Genomic DNA, 20,239 nt, shown 5'->3' on the forward strand with positions numbered 1-20,239 from the left:
GTCACCGACAACCGCTACGGGAGCCGACTCCTTGATAAAGATCATAACAGTAACCACAGTGGGATTGTAGATAAGTCAGTTTTATTTAATTAATGCGAACCAATGCAATGTCGAATCAAATAGAAAACAATAAAAAGATTAGTGTTCGCCATCGTAAAGTAACAATTTAGGTTATTGCATTAGCACACTCAATAAGACTACATGCCATTATCGTCACCATGTTGTATGACAAGCAGATTGTCCCAATAGATGCATAGTACAGGTGAGTCTGAGTGTACTTGCTACTGACCACTGGTGTTAAGTGCAATAGTTATGTATTTAAGAACATCATGCAGATCTGGGGGTCGGGGGGATAATACACTTTATGTCCAGCCTTTAGCTCACAGACTATCAAGTGATTTACACTTGGTTCAAGCATAGAATCAGTCATTATCCCTTAACGGCCAACATCACAACCACGGTGATTGCCCGGGAATAAACCGTGTACATTGCTCATGTTACTATGTGTAACATTTTTGCACCTGGTGTTTTCTTTGTGAAGTGATCACGGTGCTGTGTGGAGTAGAGATCAAGCTCCCTAAAAGTTTCTAGCATTAAATGGCAAACCCTTTTCCAGTTTCCGCCCTCTTTATGGCGGTCAAGTATTCTGCTACACCGTTTTATACGACTAATAGTTATACCCCTTGTAACGACCAACATCACAGCCTATAAGACAGGGTGGTCTACAGGTGAAGTCTAACAGTGGCCACTCGTGTGTCCTGACTTAAAACCTCTATGCATTTAAACAGTTGTGGGGTGCTTTTTTGTTTTTTTCTTTTACAAGTGTATGTGAAAGTCAAATAACCTTCGGGTTGCACACTCTCACAAACAAATCTCCTGAAAAGTGAACATTGTTAATGCAGTTTCAAAATAAACATCAAAAAAAGAATCATAAAATATGAGTCGAGATTATTTTCTTAACTGAAATAAAATATAAATCATATAATAAAGATTTTCAGCTCATCCATCAGTCCATTCTGTAAGAAACAAAACCAGACACACAATAACACCACCAGAGGAGAATATGAACCGATGCCTCACAGTAAACCTTACAACTCTGGTTTACTATTTTTAATCTGACACAATCATCTATGACAAGTGTCCCCGACAAATATATTTATAAAAAATAAATAAATAAAATAATGTATCTCTGATCTAACGTGTTTAACATGACACGGGGATACATTTTGTTGGATTGATACCCTGTCAGTCTCTAATGGAACTTTTTAAATGCTACATATCAATGTTGGCAAAAAAAGTAAGTAACCTGTTCTTTTGATTACCATCTATGACAAATTGTTATCTAAATCGTATCAGTAAAACAAAAAACACATTCACATCTTACCACATAAACAATTGTCTCAAGATGTCTTACACTGGAATCTGTAAATAGATTGTTTTTATTCCGCAAATCTTTTTGTAGCAGCTTTTTGTAAAACATGAAAGATATTGTTTTCTGGAATGAAACTTAATTCAACAATACAGAGACCATTGAGTCAAACCAAATATCAGTGGTCCTTATCTTCAGTAACTTGTCTGCTTATATGCTGTGCCATATAAACTTGTGAAATGGTGGATGTCTAACTTTGTAAGAACTTTTCTGCAGGCGGTGGATGAGGGGGTCCTTGGTTTGTAGCAGTTTACTCAAAGACAACGTCTAAAATGTCTTATTTTTTTTTCATATTCTCAGAAAGATATGCAACCTGTAGAAAATATCCCTTGATTATCTGCGATACTTCTTTTAAGGTTTTTTAGATAGCAGCACTTGCTAAAGAAATAATTATCCTCATTTCACATGAGCCATAATGAAAGGGTGTGGTTTTACTTACAACACCACACATCCTACTTCAAACTTTAGTCTTCTGCTTAGTTTTGAAAAATGTATTCTTCATAGTTAATTTTGTTCAAATAATAACATTATATCAATAATAAATATAATTATTATTATAATAATGTCATACCTGGAGGCCATCTCATTTTGGAACAAAACTCAAACATAAGTTTTGAGGACAGACAGTAAAGACAAAAATAATAGGTGGTTTCAAATAGCAGTAACTTAATAAGTGGAAAAAATGTAAATTTGTCAAAGGACTGGAACATTGACACACAATACACCATGTCAGGTGCATGTCATGCTTAGACCTGTTCACCAGAGGACACAAGGACGCATCGCAAACGATGAATTACTTTCCCACTGGATTAGAAGCAGTGGCACAGTTAGTTTTTCCTGTCGTCTCATAAAAAGAAAAGTAGAAAAAAGCTCAAGCTTTGGGGGGTCACAGTGGATATAGCTCGGTCTTATATCCGTCCGCCTTTTCTCCGCGGGCCGAGTGTTTCGGTGCACGAAGTCCTGTGGGAACAGGTGTTCGGCTTCGGGGCTGGAAGTCCTCAGGCGGCGGAGCTGGGTATTAGAAAGGAGGCCTCGGGCACCGCCCGACTTAAGTCAGCGTCTGGACCTGAAGCCAAGACACTGCAAGGTTTGAGTCAGGACAGCAGCATCATCATCACTGCATGGAGCAAGACGGGCCCTCGGAGCAGCAGCACACTGAGGAGCCCATGGCTTTGGGCGGAATCAAGTCCAGATCCTCGTCGTCTGGGATCTCGTCCAGACGGTAGCCGTCCTGAAGCAGCTGCTTGCTTAGATCAGGATGGACCTGGAGAGCAAAGGGAACCTGAGTAACACGTATTCATCACAGACGACTGTGGCATGACCTGGTAGACGTCTCACTGAGGCTCATATGTTTACAATGGACTTTTCATACTCCAAGGATTAAGTATCTCGGTTGTTATGAAAGAAACTTAGCTACAAAGTAGCCCTAGTAGCCAGACAAAGACTATAAACTCTTGCAGGGACTAATAGAATCATCATACTTGTAAATGGACTGTATTTATATAGCGCTTTTCTAGTCATATAGACCACTCAAAGCGCTTTACAGGAAAGTCACATTCACCCATTCACACACATTCACACAGCGCTGCTATTTACCACGCATTTTTCTGTCACATTCATACACTGTCAAAAGAGCCAGCAGAGGCAAGTTAGGGTTAAGTGCCTTGCCCAAGGACACAATAGCATGTGGACTGGCGGAAGCTGGGATCGAACCTCCAACTTTCGGGTAGAGGTAGATAAACGTACCCTTTTTAACATTATTTTTATTTTTGGTCTGATTGTATGCATCAAAGTTAAATTGTGCATTCATGAAGTGCTTTAGGAGGGTTTTTTTTAAAACGCAATATTATTTATAGGCCATATTGCCCAGCCCTTTTTTCCAACTGACCTTTTTGGGTTCAGATCAAGTCTCAAGTACAGCAAAGTCTCCTGCTAGATACTGATAGCAATTAAAAATCATGTTAAAAGGGTATTAAACACGTTAATCTACTTTCTCATATGCAGCAGTAGGATAATATCTTTCATATTTTTCCTATTGTGTATTTGGAGACAAACTGGTTCCTTTTAATCCCTCAACTATTTGCTTTGTTTGGCAAATGTGCATAATGTAGTGGTACTACAAAAAAAATCTCACATGATTTGCCTATGTCATATCTTTTACACAGTTTTTATTTTCTCCAACTGTGCTAAATATTTGCACTGTGGAGGTTTGGTGAGACGCAGTGGAAGGGTTTTAAAGTGTCTGCTGACCCGGAGAGCCAAAACGATTTGTTTGTGAAAGATTGAACAGAGGTAAAAAAAAATGCCCAGGTTGATAACAACACAAATTATCTTTGAACTTGTATGGGTGGCCAAAAAACAACAAAAATAAAATGGTTGCACTTCCACACAGCAGTTGTCAGCTGAGTACATCTAAAGAAAGACCCGCGGGGCCAACTCACCTCAGCTGAAGAGTATCCTGAGGAATACTGCTCAAAATCGATCTCTTCATCACTGCACAGACAAGTAGGACAGGTTCGGTCATTGCGAGGTAAACATTTTAAATGTGTCAACTGGAAACGCATTCCGGGACACAAGAATGAGGAAGAAGACAGGTTTTTGTTTTTTTAAAGAGGTGAGTTAAACCTAGAAATTACACATGACTTTTGAATCTGCATTACACCTAGAATCCTATCATTTAGTCAAACAACTGAAAATAAAAACATTGGATGTTGTTGACACGCTCTGAAGAATCTGTGCATGTTCTCTCTCAAATGCACTGCTTTCATAACAACAGACCTAAGTATCATTTTTAGCGGATAATTTTATGCTAAAATACAATAGTTATGAGGGAATTATGGACATATCTTTTAGACGTGTATGCCAGTGATAATGACATCATGGGAAACCAATAAAGACACTATGGGTTTTAGAGAAAACTTCACACGGGGATACATTTTTTTGGATCGATACCCTGTCAGTCTCTAATGGAACTTTTAAAATGCTACATATCAATCTTGGCAAAAAAAAGTAAGTAACCTGTTCTCTGAATTACCATCTATGACAAATTGTTATCTAAATCTTATTGTAGAGAAACTATTCGGAATTCAACAACCTTATCTTATACTTGATTTAATCTTACCTGTCTGAGTCCAGTGCAACCAAAGTGTCCTCAGCATGCTGACTCAAAGCAGCGTAGCCCTTGTTGTACTTCACCATCCTAAAAACAAGAACCAGAAGACTGCTCAGAACAAACCTCTCTTCTCCTCTGTATTATGCCGACATGAAATCGCACGAATCAGCTTCCTTTCTACTCGTCGTGCCTCCTCTCCTCACCTCTTTGCTCCTTGTCTGGGCTGATGCGTCACCGGAGGACCTGGTGAGAGGGCCTTCTTCTTCAGTGCTTTCCTCGCCATCTCCCTGTGTTTCTCTATGAATGATCAGAATGAGGGAAGGTCAAGGGAGGATGAATGTACAATGGTGAAGTCAAACAGCACATGCGAGATGTTTATTGAACTAATAACATCATATCTTGCATTACAAAAACATGGAGTTTAATTTGAGGTTGAATTGGCTGGGGCAACAGAAGTCACATAAAGGTGGTCTAGGATAAAAACGTCAGCCTTCACTGTAATGTGTAATACAACCACACTAAATATGAACGTGTTTCTATCTTATGGTGGCATGCAGTGACATGAGTGATTACATCTCTATTGAAGTTTATTATCCAATCAATGCATGTTCCACCACGCATCAGCTTTCCCCTCCCCCAATTACTGAGCAGGAGCACAGTTAAAACAGAGACAAAAGGCGACTGTGGCTGTATGTCAGGTGTTTTCATGCAATGCACTTCTCGGGCCTCACGTGGCAGACTCGCACGGTGGTGACTTCCCACACAAACCCCACCAAATTATGTCTGCTCAAAGAAGACAAGTCTGATTTGTAGATGCAAGTAAATATTGAAATCAGGGTCTATAGCTCAACTGCTTAGAGTTAAGCAGCACATTCTGATAACACTCAGATATCAGAGCCTTACATTTGACGGAAGTAGGCTAATGAACGACATTATGGAGCGTTGAAAGCTTTTCCAGACGCACAGCGTGAGTGAACCTGAGCACGATGGAGCCCTTCGGCATCATATGACTTAGGATCTGCGAGCTGCACATTCAATATAGTCCCATTTCGTGGTGCGTCGTATTCACCACAGCTGAACTGATTCATAAAAACAATTATGAAATGACATCTGTCCCGCAGACCAGCATAATAACAGCTGGTTCAGGTCGTCGGTTATGACGAGTTATAATGAGTGAAGAAAGTGCTCACGCAGTTTGAGGTGGATGGCAGGAGCTCTGGACATGATGTAAGGTCCTCTTTTCTCTACGGGCCTGACGCCTCCATCAGCAGTCTTGGGTCGCGTGCCACTGCTGGGCCCCTGGTGTTGCAGACATGAAATAGAAATCTGTAGCTCGTGTTCATGTAAAGTAGCAATGACAATGTTATGATAACTAAATCTAGAAGACAGACTTTTTTCTTTTCGGGGGGGGGGTAATAGGCTACGGTGTGTTACTCACAGTCTTCATTAGAATAAGTTAGTTTATGTACGTCTCACGTCACGATTTGAGTGGTAAACACCAACATTTCAACAGCCACATCAACATTTCTGAAACTCAGAAACTCCTCCCCCCTCACCCTCCATGTTTTCCCCAACACTCTCTTCGGTTTAGAGAAAGAAACTAACAATATTTCGTTCTTCACCGTAGAAAAACCGCGTGTCTCGTCGTAACTAAAAGTCCAAATTTGCAGTGACGAGGTCCTTGCCCTCTCGGAAACCATCAAAAGAACTGTCAATAATCACAGGCTAGGCTAGTCAGCTAGCCTCCCAGTTTTCTATTTACAAGCTAGCGTGAGCCGGGACTAGCTTCAACGTTAGCTGACTTTACCGACACAACTTGTGGCCCCGGCGGCTCTTCCAGCAGAGTGTCCTTCTCCGGCTCCTCTATGATGTCGTTCATCATCTTCGCGTTCGCTGTCACGGTTTACACCACGACACAGCCATTGTGACAGGTGTCCCACCGGCGAGGCACTTTGTTTTCCTTGGAGGGAGGTAGGCGTCTTCGGCTTCTTTGGGATCGGGATTTCCTCCTCCTTATTCTTCTTCTTCTTCTTCGTCGGTGTTTCTTCTTCTTCTTCTTCTTCTTCTTCTTCTTCTTCTTCTTCTTCGTCTTCGTCTTCGTCGTCGGTGTTTCTTCTTCGTCGGTGTTTCTTCTTCTTCCTCTTCTTTGGAGTTTTACGTCAGCCACCATTCGTGATGTTGCATTGCTGCCACCTTCTGGAATCATTCAACTATGCACACATTTTTTTATAAGTTGAGAGGCTCTCAAGAAGTCAAAAATCCATTTTACTCCTTTTCCTTTCCATCCACACTCTAGAATATTCTTTAATGGTATTTCTGTCAGTCAAATTTTCTTCATTTTAGTTAACATAATTCCTCTTTTTCTGTCCCATACCTCCCACGTGCTTTTTTCTTCTTCTTCTTTTGTATATAGAAGAAGCTGGGAAACTATCTTAGAGGCTCATTACCGCCACCGTCTGGACTGTGGAACAGGAGATTAGCAGAGGGAAAAATATATATAGATCATTATAGCTAAAGTAGTTTCTTATAATAAATAATAATGTCCCCATCAATCTTGCTGACTCTTTTTCCAGGAGAACCGACAATGAAAAGCCATGGTACAAATATTTTCCCTTCCTTAGTGGCCAAGAGGGTGATTTCTCTCAATATTTATTTCCTACACTGTAGTAATACATGTTTCTGGATGACTGCAATGTGAGCGTTTGTCAGTTGGGTCCTAGCCTGTATGGCTGAGTCCTGTATGACCTATTTGTCGGAAGCATTTAAATATCCCCTTTTGCCTCCATCCTGTACATTTTTAGGAATATTTCAATGATAATATCTGCCATAATTTAAGATCTGCCAGAACTTGTGCTTGTAAACACAGGATAGCTATCACATGTAATTGCATGTTATTCCCAATAGCTTCATGGTATAAACTGACACATGGTGTGTTGCCCTTTACTAAATATATATCCCAGTCACTGGGAAAAATGTTCATCAAAATGGTTCTAGAGTCTATATGCACCATACTGGAAGCTGCTCTGACATATCCTTCAAATCCTGCTCTATGTTCAGGTCAACATTTGTCAAGGGGAATGACCAGGGAGGAATATTAGAAACATATGACAGAACCTGCGATGTGTCTCACGTTGCCTCCAGAAACAATGTGTGCATTGACCCTGGGAAATGGACTGCAAATGGCAGTACGCTAAATTTAGTCTGAAGCATCTTTTCTCCTTGTTTGAGATTAATAATTCTTTTGTATTTCTAAATTACCCCAAGTATCTTCTTGTGCAAAAAGCTTTCTTATCTGCTAATGGCTGCGGCCCCCTGCAACACTTAGAGGATAAGTGGTATAGATAATGGATAATGGATGGATGGATATCGGCCAGTTGGACAGCCTATATACGCTGATACCATTATATCTGTGATTGGCCTATATCGAACAAATTTTATCAGCCTACCAATGAATGAGTCATACTCTACTGCTGACCTGTAAGCTACATAATCAAAGAAAGATATCATAAGGGCCCAGTATATACTGTATTCTCTACTTGCTCCCCACTCCTGCCCAGACGTTTGTTGATGACAAATGACCTATTTACATCCAAATGAACCTTTCATGTGAGCACTTCATCCTTATCTTCAGCTTTTTGTTGCTCATGAGATTGTCCAAACTGGTGTAGGCAATGGGAGCTATTTTATTCAAGTTACTTTTGTTTTTGCTACAGCTTTTTTTTTCTTTTCGTGTTGACATATGATATATTGAAGCCTTGTATCCACAAAGCCAACAAACTAGAGGCAGAATCCCTAAGAGGTCACTGTTTTAACTTGCCTCGTTATGAAGGTGGATGTGATTTCCCAATTGCAACTTTTATTTGGACTGCTTACTGTCTATTGTCTGGTCTCCACTTGATTTTTTCTCTTTTATTTACTATGGTCTTGATTTCTCATTGATCCAGTTTTAATGCTTGACAGTGCTGACACTGAGTAAATAGTCGCTATCACATCCTTCACGCACTCTAATGCATACAGAACCGCAAATAACCTGACATGATGACATAATACTGTCTTTCTCAGAGCAGTTTGACAGTTTCTCACAACACGACAGGAGAAGCAAAGATGTAACGAATGGCAACAGCTCCATTCTATTTAAATAGCTTATTAAGTCTGAGCCATGGCAGAGAAGACTCATTACATTGAATGCAGCCATTAATAATTAATGCTGCTGTAAAAAAAAAGAAAAGGGGGGGGGGGGGTATAGATTTAAAGATAATGATTAACCAGGAAGGAAGGGAAAAAAACCTAGCACACATTCTTTACGTATTGGTTTTCTTTATTAGGTCCACCATTTTGTACACAACAGGACAGCATGGATTTAATCAACAATATAGACATTTTGAAAGGAGAGAATCAGGAGAGCTCATCTCATTATACATCATATGACCTGAGGACAGAGGAACAAAAGGTCTGTTCAGCCGCAGGCAAAGTGATATGCAACGTGACTCATGATCTACTGTACACTCGGAGAAGTCCGGCGAATGTATAAACAGGCTTCGAAGCAGCGCTCGACCACATCAGTACTCTCAGCTGAAAGGATTACTGTATCTTTCTAAAGCCACAATCACTTTCCCAGGTAACATGCAGGAGTGCGGTACAGTCTCACCTTGACGGTCTATAACTTGTCGATGCCCAGCTCTTCTGGTGTTGAGATGCCGAGTTCTGACAGGGTGGGCTCTAGTTCTTGGATCAGGTAGGGATAGATTTCTTTGCAGGGGCCTGCCTTCTCCTTCAAAACACAGAAACGATTCAGTTATTTTCTTTCAGACAATCTGATCTAGTGATATATTTGTCCATAGGTGTGTCAAATATTTATTTTTTTCACTAGTATCCTTTTTTGTTCTCCTTCCTTTTAGTAATTCATTCTCTTTAAAAGTCGTGGTCTGTGGAACCGTTGGTGGTTTCACCTCTCCGCTGAAACTACGTTTGACTCACCTTGACAGCCTCAAGGATGCGGATGGCGCTGGCCAGGTCATCCAGTCTGCGACAGGCTCTTAGTGCCGAGTCCAGGATCTTGGGCTCAGGGACCAGGTCATACCCAATCAGAGTGTTCATGCCTTTAGGTTGAAATCGTTAGAAACAAAAATCTCTGTTACTTCACAAAAGCAGTAGTATAATGAAACAAATCCTATTAGAAACACTAGGGCTGGGCGATATGGACCAAAAACCATTTCTCGATATTTTTTAGCTGAATGGCGATACTCGATATATCTGGGTTGCAAGCACGGCGTTTTACACACTCCTCGTACTGCGCTCTGTGGAGCTGTTGTAAATGGTGGTAGACATTCGTCATGCTCGAACTTTTAGTTGCTTCCTGTTTGCGGGATTCTCTACATATCTGAAACTTGGGATCCATCTCCAAATAATCGAGCCAGTATTTGTAATACTCTTCGACTGCTTTCCTCTCGTTTGTCTGTTTCCGTGTTGGTGCTCGCACTTGTGTGTGAGTGAGTGGGTAGGGGAGGGGCAGGTATTGGTTTCGCTCAGAGAGGAAGAGGAGCGGGGCCAGGTGAAATTGTGTGTGTGGGAGTGACAGGGAGAGGAGAAAAAAAGGTGAACTGCCGGCTCCGCGAAAGAAACTTATAACCTTATTTTAACATAACATGAATCTCGATATACACAATATTGTCTTATCCTATAGTGTTTGAAAATATATCGATATATTTTAAAAACTTGATTTATTGCCCAGCCCTAAGAAACACAAACCATAACTATGAAAATGGACAATTCATCAGAACATGATAAATAAGAGCCATGGACAGTCACCTTTCCTCAGTTCCCAGGCATCTATGTCGGGCTTGCTAAAGTAAGTGACCCAACGGGCATCGAACTCCTCGTCCGTCTCCACCTTGCCATGGGAGTACCATCTGGAGGCCAAGGGAGCTGAAACACACGAGGCACATACAGAGTCTTCTTATTAAAATATAAATTCCTAATTATTATTATCACCTATAAAGTATGGCTATATATATGGTCATACGTAATTATAAAGTTATCAAAAAAGAAAACATAGGTTACAAAGAACAGACTTTGACTTTCATTAAGAGAAGCAAGATTAGTATCACTTGAAATTTTTTAATTCTACAGTTAATATGTAGTTTTAGTAAGAATCCAGTGATAATGTTTGTACTTAAGTGTCACCGACACCGACACATTACACCTGGTATTAACTCAAGATTCAATGCTAAGCCCCAAGAAGAACTGTAAAGATTCTTAATGAATGTACAACTTCTACTAAAAAACAGAGAACTTTGTGACAATCTCACAATCTCAATCTCATCAAAGACATTTTGAAATCTGAACGTGTGCACTGCGCAAATCCTGATTCAATGAGGTGTCACCAAGTGAGGCAACGCCTTTATTAAATACAGAGCAGCGAGTGAGTCACTGTGGAAACGGAACAGATATTTTTTAAAGTGATTCGAGGAACTACAGTAAAATCAGGCAGCGCAGCAACACGTTGACCTACACTGCCTTCATCAGGGTGGTTGATGTGGTGGGTCAGTTAAGACGTTGGATATGATACAGGACTAACAAAAGTTGACTTGAGGTTGGTTTCAGTTTCGTTGAATAGGTTGATTGATTAGTCATGTGATCCACAACATTTCAACAAGTTGATCCCCAAAACATGAACCCACTAATACACGCACATGCAAATATTATATCGTTTTTGACCATAATTTATCTCACACTACAGTAATATATTATAATAACACGACATCCCAACATCGAAATTCATAGGTAATGACGCATTTCCATCGCCATTATTTCCCCGTGAAGTAGATCTAAGTTAATAATACCTAATATAATCTGAACATACAACAAACAACCCTGTCTCATTTTGTTTTTAAATAATAACATCAATTGGATTTCTTGGCATCAACGGTGGATGTCACCTCATCAAGTTCAACCAATAGTCGTACATGTCTTATATCGATTCCCTTCGGACTTGGTTATCATATCGACGTGTTGATATCAGATGCGTATAAACTGCGGCCACTGACGCTCGTGAACAAACCGAGGAGGGTCATGCAAGGTCGTGACTTTTAAGCTCATAATTCATTTCGCGCCTTTTCAGAAAAAAAAATACTACTTTCATTTTATACAATTTTCATTCAAAGTCCACGGAAACAGCTACTCGTGAACACAGTTCAATGTCACCCTGCGTTAGCTTTAGCACACATGCAACACACAGCGGTGGCTAAGCTAGGCAGCTAGCCGGGGAAGCTTGACACATTCCCCTCTCCTCTTTAATGCGCGGGTCATCCCGTGTCGCGGCCGGTTGTACAGCGGACAGTCCCACCTGAGTAGCAGGGTCGCGACCGAGCCAGACTCCGGGTCCCTGAGGCGGACAGTCGCAACACGGCTCGGAACATGGTACCGTAGTTAGCTGCTAACCGTCCCTTGTGCTAACGAGGAAGACGACCGTGGACGGACGAGGGACGAGGCAGGGTCACGTGACTGACGGAGAGAGCCGAAGCCGCTTATGTCCGGGCTGCTGATTGGTCGATGTATCGACCACACGCTGTCCAGCGAGTGAGTGCGTTTTGGCTGTAGAGATGAGATGAACTGAACATGAACTACTCACACGTTGAATACAAAGATGGAGACATAGGTGAGTTCTAAAACCTTATTCATATATAGTTCAACTATAACCAACTGTGCAATATTTATATTTAGTCTCCATGTGCAACCATTGCTACTGCTCTCTATATAGTATTTATATACCTTTTTTATTTAATGTTATTACTTTGTTATATTTTGTAAATACTATTGTTTTTTTGTAAATTTCTTTCTATATTCTTCTGTCCACTTTGCTGCTGTAATGCCCAAATTCCCCCACTATGCTGTGGTTGATCAGCTGGAGGAGTCGTAATGATTTGTAGTAGTCACCAACATTGGGTTGACCCTCTGCCTGAAGTACAATTTACTCATAGCTCTTATTTATTCAGCTGTGATATAAATTGTTCTCTCTCATCAAAGCTCATTAATTGAATTGCATCACATTACCCAAAAAAAGATGTATGAAGATTGTGGTTTGGAGCTTCCCAACACTAAATTGCCTGCACTTGGGGTAGCAACAACATTTTTTTGTTGATCCACCCTAACATATTTTAATAATTATAACGTTTATGATATAGTTATTATAATACTTAAAATATAACTCTAGCTACTATAGAATCAGTCGCACCCACAAAACATTTCTTCAAATGTAACTTGACAACTTTTTACGTTAGACCCTCAAACCCTGGCGGATAATCCACCACATCTTTCAAACGCCACCAAGGAGGATATGTCTTAACCTCTGTTCATTTGTTTGTTAGTTAGTTAGTTTGTTTGTTAGCAGGATTAAGCAAACACTACTTAACAGATTTCCACGGAATATGGATGGAAGGATGGGAAATGAGCCAAGAAAGAATTTCTCCTCTGATCCGGACAAAAGGACGGTTACAGGAATGTTGTCTTATCACTTTCTTTAACATTGTGACATAGGGTTTTTTTTTGTTGTTAGTTTTTTTCCATTTTAACTGATTTTCCAGGTTATAAAACACGGATCTTAAATTGAAAAAATTGGCATTTTAATGGTACTGATATCTATGAGTGTGTGAAATTTGGGGCGGCTTGATTTGAATTAAAGGCCGTTGTTGGGCCTTGGCAAAGGCATGCGCTCTACTGAAAGCAATTACACAATATGACATATTTTTCAAACCTCTGACAGCTTCATGAAAGAGACATTTTACGTCACTTCCACAGGCGTTGCATTACTTCAGTCATGAAGAATGAACTGAATTTGAAAAGATTGGAGGGACACCTCTCAACTATCCAGATGAAGTCAGAAGATGCCGTGTTTACGCCTGTTGCACCAGCAGAGGGCGCTCCTGGTTCAAAAATACTCTCGAGGAGCAACAAAGCAAATATGTGTGATATGTTGGTCCGATACAAGTATCGTTTATAACGAGTGAACGTGAGAAGCAGGATGTCTGGCAAAATATATTTTAAAAACGTTACATTATATTTTCAGAGCTAAAATGTTTGTAAACCACAAACAATCATATGTGTAAAATGTTTGCTTAGAATGGATATCATCCATTTTATTTTTGCTTGGTGTATATACAGGGGCAGGGAAATGGATGTTAGCAAGGTATGATGGATTACGCTGTGGTGTGTGTCTGCTGTTGATACAAATTAGTGTGTGTGTGTGTGTGTGTGTGTGTGTGTGTTTGTGTGTGCGCGCGTGCGCGTGTCTGTGTGTGTGTGTGCGTGACATGGTAAACTCTAATCCGTCCTAAGCCCAGGGCACCACAGTAGATATCCATTAGTGTAATATGCTGCTGCATGTCTTTCCCTCTCGTTCTGCGCCTATCTCTTTCTCCCTCTATCCGTCTTGTAGTTTCTCCCATGTTCGCGACACACCCAGGCTTGAAGTGTGTGTGTGTGTGTGTGTGTGTGTGTTTGACATTTTATGTTTTTGACATTTCAGTTCAGAGAGCCTTGAAACCAGTAGTTAGGGTAAGCCTCCTGATCTCTGACCTCCCTGACAGGACACGTTTTTTTGAATTGATTGAATATGGTAGGCTATTGCGCTATATTATATTTAACTTGCGAGCTGTGAAGTTGCTATTATCAAAAGAGACAACACCTAGAAAAATGCCTTTGGAAACCCCAACAGCTCACCTGGTCAGTTTAGGTCTTCAGTTGTCATTGCTGTACAAAGTAAAATAACCGTACCTACACTTTGGTCCCAAGCATATTATCATACTGCGGTCAAAGAATTTTTTTTCTCACAATATCATTGTCCCAGTGTCATACAAATACAAAGGCAGCTCAGTTTGGTTCTACGTCCATTATGGTTTTATTGGCATTTTCCAAGGTATTATTTTACAGTGATGGTCACAGTCTGGAAAGGTAAACAGACATGAAACAAAAAGAGAGTGGCACAATCGCATATAAATATGGGCCTCTCCTCTGTGTGGCCTACATATGTAGCATGCAGTCGCCATGTTAGGATATATTTGCCTGAATAAATGAATTATTCAGCGTCTTCTAGCGGCGGATGGACATGCATTACACACTTGACGCGCGACGCTACTTGATGTTGCTCGGGTTGAATCGTGGGTAAAGCAGTCTGGTACGAGAACAGGTCGATGAACCTCCTGTAACTTTGCCTAACAGTTGGACTGGTTGCTGTTGAACTATGACCTCTAGCAACGCTCCCGGCCTTTCATTATCAATCACAATGTTACATTTTATGATAATGCTGTTTAGGCAGCATGCAAATTCACACATACGCAGAGCCTAATGATACAAATATGAAGAATCTGTTTTTGTGAATTACAACATGTCAATTAAAAATTCAACCCTTGCGTTTGAATGGTTAGATTTCGCTCCCTGAGGAAAAAAGTTGTGCACTAAACAATCTATGCCATCAAATTGTTTTAATACTGCTCTACCAATAGGGTTGATAAAATACTGCTTGCACTAACAGTCATGTCATATTTTCATCCAAATGGCTCAAATACTTTACAAATACTGAACTGAGTATCCACGATCTACTGTTATCAAGATCCGAGGGGCTCCCTATCTACATCAAATAATTGTATTCCAACAGTGGCCTCGGTTTACGAGCTGTGCGGTTTGTATGTTTACTTGTATAATGGCAAATCGCCGTGGCCTTATCATGTAGCATCACGACATTGTAACTGATGAATACACCTGAATACTGACGCGGCGGGGAAGGACATCTTGGAACAAGGTGTACATACATAGTTTATATTACACGCAGACTTACAAAAAGAGTGATGAAGAAGACAGCACACGTGGTCGAAAATCAATGAAGCCATTTAAGAAGCACTGTGCACAGTGTGGAGAGCGCTCGAGTGGATGTTGTGTGACAGAACTATCATTTCTTAACAAAAATCAAAAGAGCGACAGCACAGAACAACACTGATAATAAGGAGGGGGAGAGACTGAGGGGAAGTGACGGGCAGGGAAGAGACCGGGGGCCGAGGAATGTATGATATGTGTACATGTGCAAAACTTCTAAGTATCACAACAAAAGCATGATTTTTTTTCCAGCGCCTGCCGTTGAGCCAAGGAAGTGGGCGCCGTTGGTGGACTGGGTTTGGTTGGTGTCATTTTTTCGGGGGGGGGGGGGTTAACAGGGGATGAAAGCACTTGTCGCTGCAGTTTAGCCACTGCCCAACATCTTCGTAGCTCGCTGGTTGGCCTCGTCAATCCTGGTCTTGTTGGAATCAGCCTGGAAAGGAAAAACACGACTGGTTCTGACGCAGCTCAGGTAACAGTCGGTCAGGAGAAGTGGGTAACACCGGTGCTTAATGGCGGCGGTGAGTAATCTCAATAAAGACACACGCTGAACTAACGGACAAAAGGATGTTCAACACCCAGGTTTTCTCCATTAGTGTGTCAAAGCCAGGCTCAGCATCCGCTGTTACATGGTCTAATGCTAAGCATGTAATCCGAGGTAAATATCAGCTAAATGCTATAATGTGCATTTAGTATATTACCAACGTCCTTTTCTACTTTCTTGCCTTTCATTTACTTACCTGCGATTGTCACAACTACAATGACTATATGTGTGAATCTGACCAAACATCGTTTGCCCCCATAGCTGAAAAGATTTCATTAATGTGAACTGGCCCACTAATGGTTAATTCACAATGTAGTAGTGAAAGTGTGGCGCACTTTGCTACTTCTTGATTATCAAATTTCATAAATACATCAATACGACAAAAGTATACTTGTATTTTCTCCTTGATCCTCGCACTGTGTTGGATTTTTGTTCCATATTGCCAATATCTTGGAGAATCACACTCCTAGTTGGAACTATCTTTGGCACCATCTTTGTCCAATTTTGGATAAAAATGTGCTATTCCAACTACGAGATGAGGTTGCCTAGTAACAACAGAAATGGACTCGTATCCATCAATGACAATGAATTCAGAATAGCGAAGAGGCAACTACATCAGAGTCAGTCAATTTTCGAGAAATATTGCAAAATCTCAGACCAAATAAACTCGGACATTCTTCGTGGCCGTGGTCTTCGTGTAACGGTACCTTCTCCATGATCCTGTCAACCTGGCGGTTCTGGGTGTCAATCTCCTGGCCCATGTCCAGGGCCATGTGACGCAGATTGCCGATGATGCCGCCCACCTGCTCCAGGTTCTCATCCATCTCATTCTCCCGGGCGTCATCTGTTACCCTGGAGCACACAGGAGGAGGAAGTGGTAACTGATCATTGGCCAGAGACTCTGCGGCAGCGTGGTTGAAAGGACACGCCACCGCAAAACTGTTCAGTACAGTCGGGGCTGTGCAAGTAGATGCAATGGAGGACATCAATAAAACCAATCACATTGTCCTTCAGTTTCAGACATTGTGGCATTTAAAGATAAATTAATAAGGGACGCTGGCTACTCATTAAACTTTATCTATCTACCACCTGGTCTGCTCTATCTCATATGTGTTATGGTTTGTCCAAGAAGTGTTACCATGGACGGCAACATCACATGAGAGTCCTGGTCTCAGTGAATCGAAAAATCTCAGAGGGAGGAAGGTCATAATCCACTGAGACTGAAAAGGATGGAATCACATGTAGCAGGACTCGTCCACCGTTGAAATGAGGCATTGTTATACCAATTCTCATTCATTTTTGTTGGATTTATCTCAAATTCTTGCTCTTAATTGGATAGTTTTACCTCTTTTAGTTTTGAACACTGCTTTGTTTTAGGGACACAGAAAAAAGGTTGTAAACCAGCAGAATAACATCCAGTAGTATATACTTCCAAATTTGTTGCCTGAATGTTTTCTTTTTTTTTCTAAATATGAACCCTGCCTACGTATTGTTGAAGAATGAGCTGAGTGTGTCCTGGCGACTCTGGGCATTCCGTCAGTCTCTTACAGTAAATAGAAAAAAAAGTTGATTGATTTTTCCAGCAGCAAACAGTATGAAAAAAACAGGTCACTGTAACTGAGATAACTGACATATTGTACATAATGATAATGAAAATTTGCCTCGAGGGTCTAAATATGAGACTTTTCCTGTTCCAGTCTCATATTTAGATCTTATAATATAACATTGTATAGTCATGGATGTAAACTGTACTCAAATATGTGCACATATGCACAACGTACACAAGCACTTCGGCACGCCCACAGAAACAATTGAGCATTCCAGCCACACACACACACACACACACACACACACACACATAGAGGGACACGCACAGACCAACACCTACACACACATACACTCACCTGCGGATGAAGCCTCCACTGATGGCCATCTGTTCGCGCTCGTCCATCACCCGAGCCCCTGGCTGACTGTTCACCACTCCATCCTGGTTCGCTCCCCAGGCCTGGCCCCCGCCCTTAATCCTGCCACACACACATTTCAGTCAGGGCCAGTGGAACTGTTGTCTTTGTATTTGCATGTGTGTGTGTGTGTGTGCGTGCGTGTCGATGCATGTGTGTGCCTTGTTTACTTGTGTGAGAGTGGAACCAAGACTAATCGGTCTGTGCGAGTGTAAGTGTATATAAGCCACTGTGTGTGACTCTGTCATGTGTGTGCGTGTGTGTGTGTGCGTGTGTGTGTGTGTGTGTGTACGCGCGCACTTGTTTACTTGTGTGAGAACGGAACCTAGACTACCTGCACCGTGCGTCTGAGTGCAAGTGTACATCAGCCACTGTGTGTGACTCTGTCCATGTGTGTGTCTGTTTGTGTGTGAGAGAGAGAGTGTGTGCGTGTGTGCACACCACAGCTTGAATGTGTATATGCATGTCAATGGAAATGCATGTTTTCTAGCGATTTAGTATTAAAACATATACATGGATATATGTTTAAAATGCACTATACAGTTTGGTTCCAAGCCAATTGGCCTACTAAGAGCAACACGCCACGTATGGTGAACGGCACATACATGCATTTGCAGTCTGTTAGTGAATAATTGATCTAACGGGCAGATCAATTGAATCTGAGCGTGATAAGCTCACATGCTTGTTAAGAAGTGATTAAGCACATATAGAAGAGCACAAACACAGAACACAGACAGGGGAGACACCAACCCACACACACATGCTGTACATGTAAACATGCAGAGTGAGAGGACATGCAAGGCGGAGACGTAGTGCACAATGTTTGACATGGGAGGGGAAAACATGTAGAGGGGAACAGGGTCAGATACATTGTTGTATCTGTTCAAAAGAAAACCAAGCAGTTAGATCCATTGTGGAAAACCAAACCCCAAAAGATGAATCGATAAAGTGAACGATGATCATTTTGACATGCGAGACGTAAGTAATACAGTCGCTGCGACCAGCCCTTCATTTCATCTCTGGATGCACAGTAGGATGATACACATAGTCAAATAGTCAAATGTAATTCTTAGCGTTTGTTTCATGCTTGGAGTGCCTTATCGGTGGAAGTCACCGCTGAGGGACAACACAATGTCTATTTTACAAACACTTCTTTTGAAAAGTTCATTTCAATAAAAAAAAAAGAAAAAAATCATGCAACTTTGTTGACTTGAGGCGGCAAATCCCACCCATCAGGTCCTCCAGACAGCTTATAACAACAAGCAAGAATTATTTTTCTTCTGCTATTTGACCCAGGGCTGCCGTACTCTAGGTCAGATGAAACACATGACATAACCACAGGATTACATAACAAGTGGATCATGACGGGGAGGACCAAAGAGCTATAGAATAGACAAGATCTGAACCCAAAAGGACCATGTGGTGAAACACAATCCACATTGGCCACATGGACGCAGTATATCGCTAATATAACCTCAAAAAAAATTGAAAAGCAGGCAGCTACTTTTAAAAGGGAAAAAAAAACCCTGACCCCACCTCCTACAAAATGAGTGCTGTGACGCAAATAAAGCAGATTAGTTACATATGCCACTGTCAACAACCTGTTCCGCTCTGTTGTGGAGAAAAAGAATTATCTGTTGTTAATATATCTGTTGATGTGGATATATATATATATTATTAAATATTTGTACTAATACATAGTGAGGGCAGAGAAAAGGAAATATTAAAATGAACCATTCTAGGTCAGATCTAACATAGAAAATCCAGTTGTTGTTATTTTTCTGATTCTGTTCTAGCCGATCCTCAAAAACCACATCTTGAACAAATGCCTGAACTGAGATGCAGTGTGTTCCATATACTGCATTTGAATCATTACGGCATCACCTCATTCCTTTCAAGAGGATATACTGAGAAATATGTTGCTGTCAAACACAAAATAACCATTATAGACTTTAAAGGGGCAGTGAGCGATTTGAATCCAATACACTTTTTGTTAAAAGTCAGTGAATATTTCCTCACGGTCCGCTAGCTGTCGGTTCTGTGGCCGCAGGTTTTTTGACACGATTCTGTAGATTGAAAACAAAAACAGTTTATGTGTGTGTGCAGTTGGTAAACATCACTCCCTGACACCTTAAGAATTGTGCTAGCGACAGACGGTACGACTCAGGGATTTGTGCGAGCCCCGACCAGAGCGGTCAAATCTCCAGCGCCAAACAATCTTTCTCCAAAATCGCTCACTGCCCCTTTAATTCTTGGTTCATCGGCCACTTGTGTTTTCTATAGCTCTGACAACTGAATACAGTGCGTGTATTGGTCCCAGAGTGCAG

At 41.1% G+C, this 20,239-nt stretch overlaps 3 protein-coding genes across 4 annotated transcripts in view; all 3 read right to left on the reverse strand.

Annotated features, from left to right (window-relative positions):
- Positions 1-59: 59 nt before the first annotated feature.
- On the reverse strand, positions 60-6,671 carry fam219b (family with sequence similarity 219 member B). Its single transcript, XM_035628739.2, has 6 exons — positions 6,349-6,671; positions 5,732-5,840; positions 4,745-4,838; positions 4,551-4,628; positions 3,871-3,922; positions 60-2,693 (listed from the first exon to the last, which is right to left on the reverse strand). Exons 1-6 carry the CDS (start codon positions 6,421-6,423, stop codon positions 2,544-2,546), a joined length of 558 nt encoding a protein of 185 aa, XP_035484632.1. The 5' UTR covers positions 6,424-6,671; the 3' UTR covers positions 60-2,543.
- A 2,170-nt stretch (positions 6,672-8,841) lies between these two features.
- LOC118302787 (cytochrome c oxidase subunit 5A, mitochondrial) lies at positions 8,842-12,046 on the reverse strand. The gene is made up of 5 exons (XM_035629228.2): positions 11,887-12,046; positions 10,350-10,466; positions 9,519-9,640; positions 9,190-9,312; positions 8,842-8,970 (listed from the first exon to the last, which is right to left on the reverse strand). Exons 1-4 carry the CDS (start codon positions 11,957-11,959, stop codon positions 9,199-9,201), a joined length of 426 nt encoding a protein of 141 aa, XP_035485121.1. The 5' UTR covers positions 11,960-12,046; the 3' UTR covers positions 8,842-8,970; positions 9,190-9,198.
- Positions 12,047-14,412: 2,366 nt separating this feature from the next.
- The window catches only part of LOC118302688 (synaptosomal-associated protein 25-A), a 35,562-nt gene continuing 29,735 nt past the window's right edge, over positions 14,413-20,239 (reverse strand). For both annotated transcript variants that reach the window (XM_035629035.2, XM_035629034.2), the window contains exons 6-8: positions 17,856-17,975; positions 16,659-16,803; positions 14,413-15,840 (exon numbers count right to left, since the gene is read on the reverse strand). In XM_035629035.2, the coding sequence (XP_035484928.1) occupies positions 15,772-15,840; positions 16,659-16,803; positions 17,856-17,975 (334 nt within the window). In that variant the 3' untranslated portion in view covers positions 14,413-15,771. The remainder of the gene's footprint in view (positions 15,841-16,658; positions 16,804-17,855; positions 17,976-20,239) is intronic.

This window comes from Scophthalmus maximus, chromosome 4 (genome assembly GCF_022379125.1).
Source record: "Scophthalmus maximus strain ysfricsl-2021 chromosome 4, ASM2237912v1, whole genome shotgun sequence".
NCBI lineage: Eukaryota > Metazoa > Chordata > Actinopteri > Pleuronectiformes > Scophthalmidae > Scophthalmus > Scophthalmus maximus.

Excerpts from the sequence above, each read along its gene's own strand:
- LOC118302787 (XM_035629228.2), bottom strand. The coding sequence starts at position 11,959 with ATGTTCCGAGCCGTGTTGCGACTGTCCGCCTCAGGGACCCGGAGTCTG. Across the intron at positions 10,467-11,886 it reads GTCGCGACCCTGCTACTCAG|CTCCCTTGGCCTCCAGATGG; the intron begins GTGGGACTGTCC and ends CGTGTGTTTCAG. Across the intron at positions 9,641-10,349 it reads TGCCTGGGAACTGAGGAAAG|GCATGAACACTCTGATTGGG; the intron begins GTGACTGTCCAT and ends TTCAACCTAAAG.
- fam219b (XM_035628739.2), bottom strand. The coding sequence starts at position 6,423 with ATGATGAACGACATCATAGAGGAGCCGGAGAAGGACACTCTGCTGGAA. Across the intron at positions 5,841-6,348 it reads CGGGGCCACAAGTTGTGTCG|GGGCCCAGCAGTGGCACGCG; the intron begins GTAAAGTCAGCT and ends CTGCAACACCAG. Across the intron at positions 3,923-4,550 it reads GTTGCACTGGACTCAGACAG|TGATGAAGAGATCGATTTTG; the intron begins GTAAGATTAAAT and ends TTGTCTGTGCAG.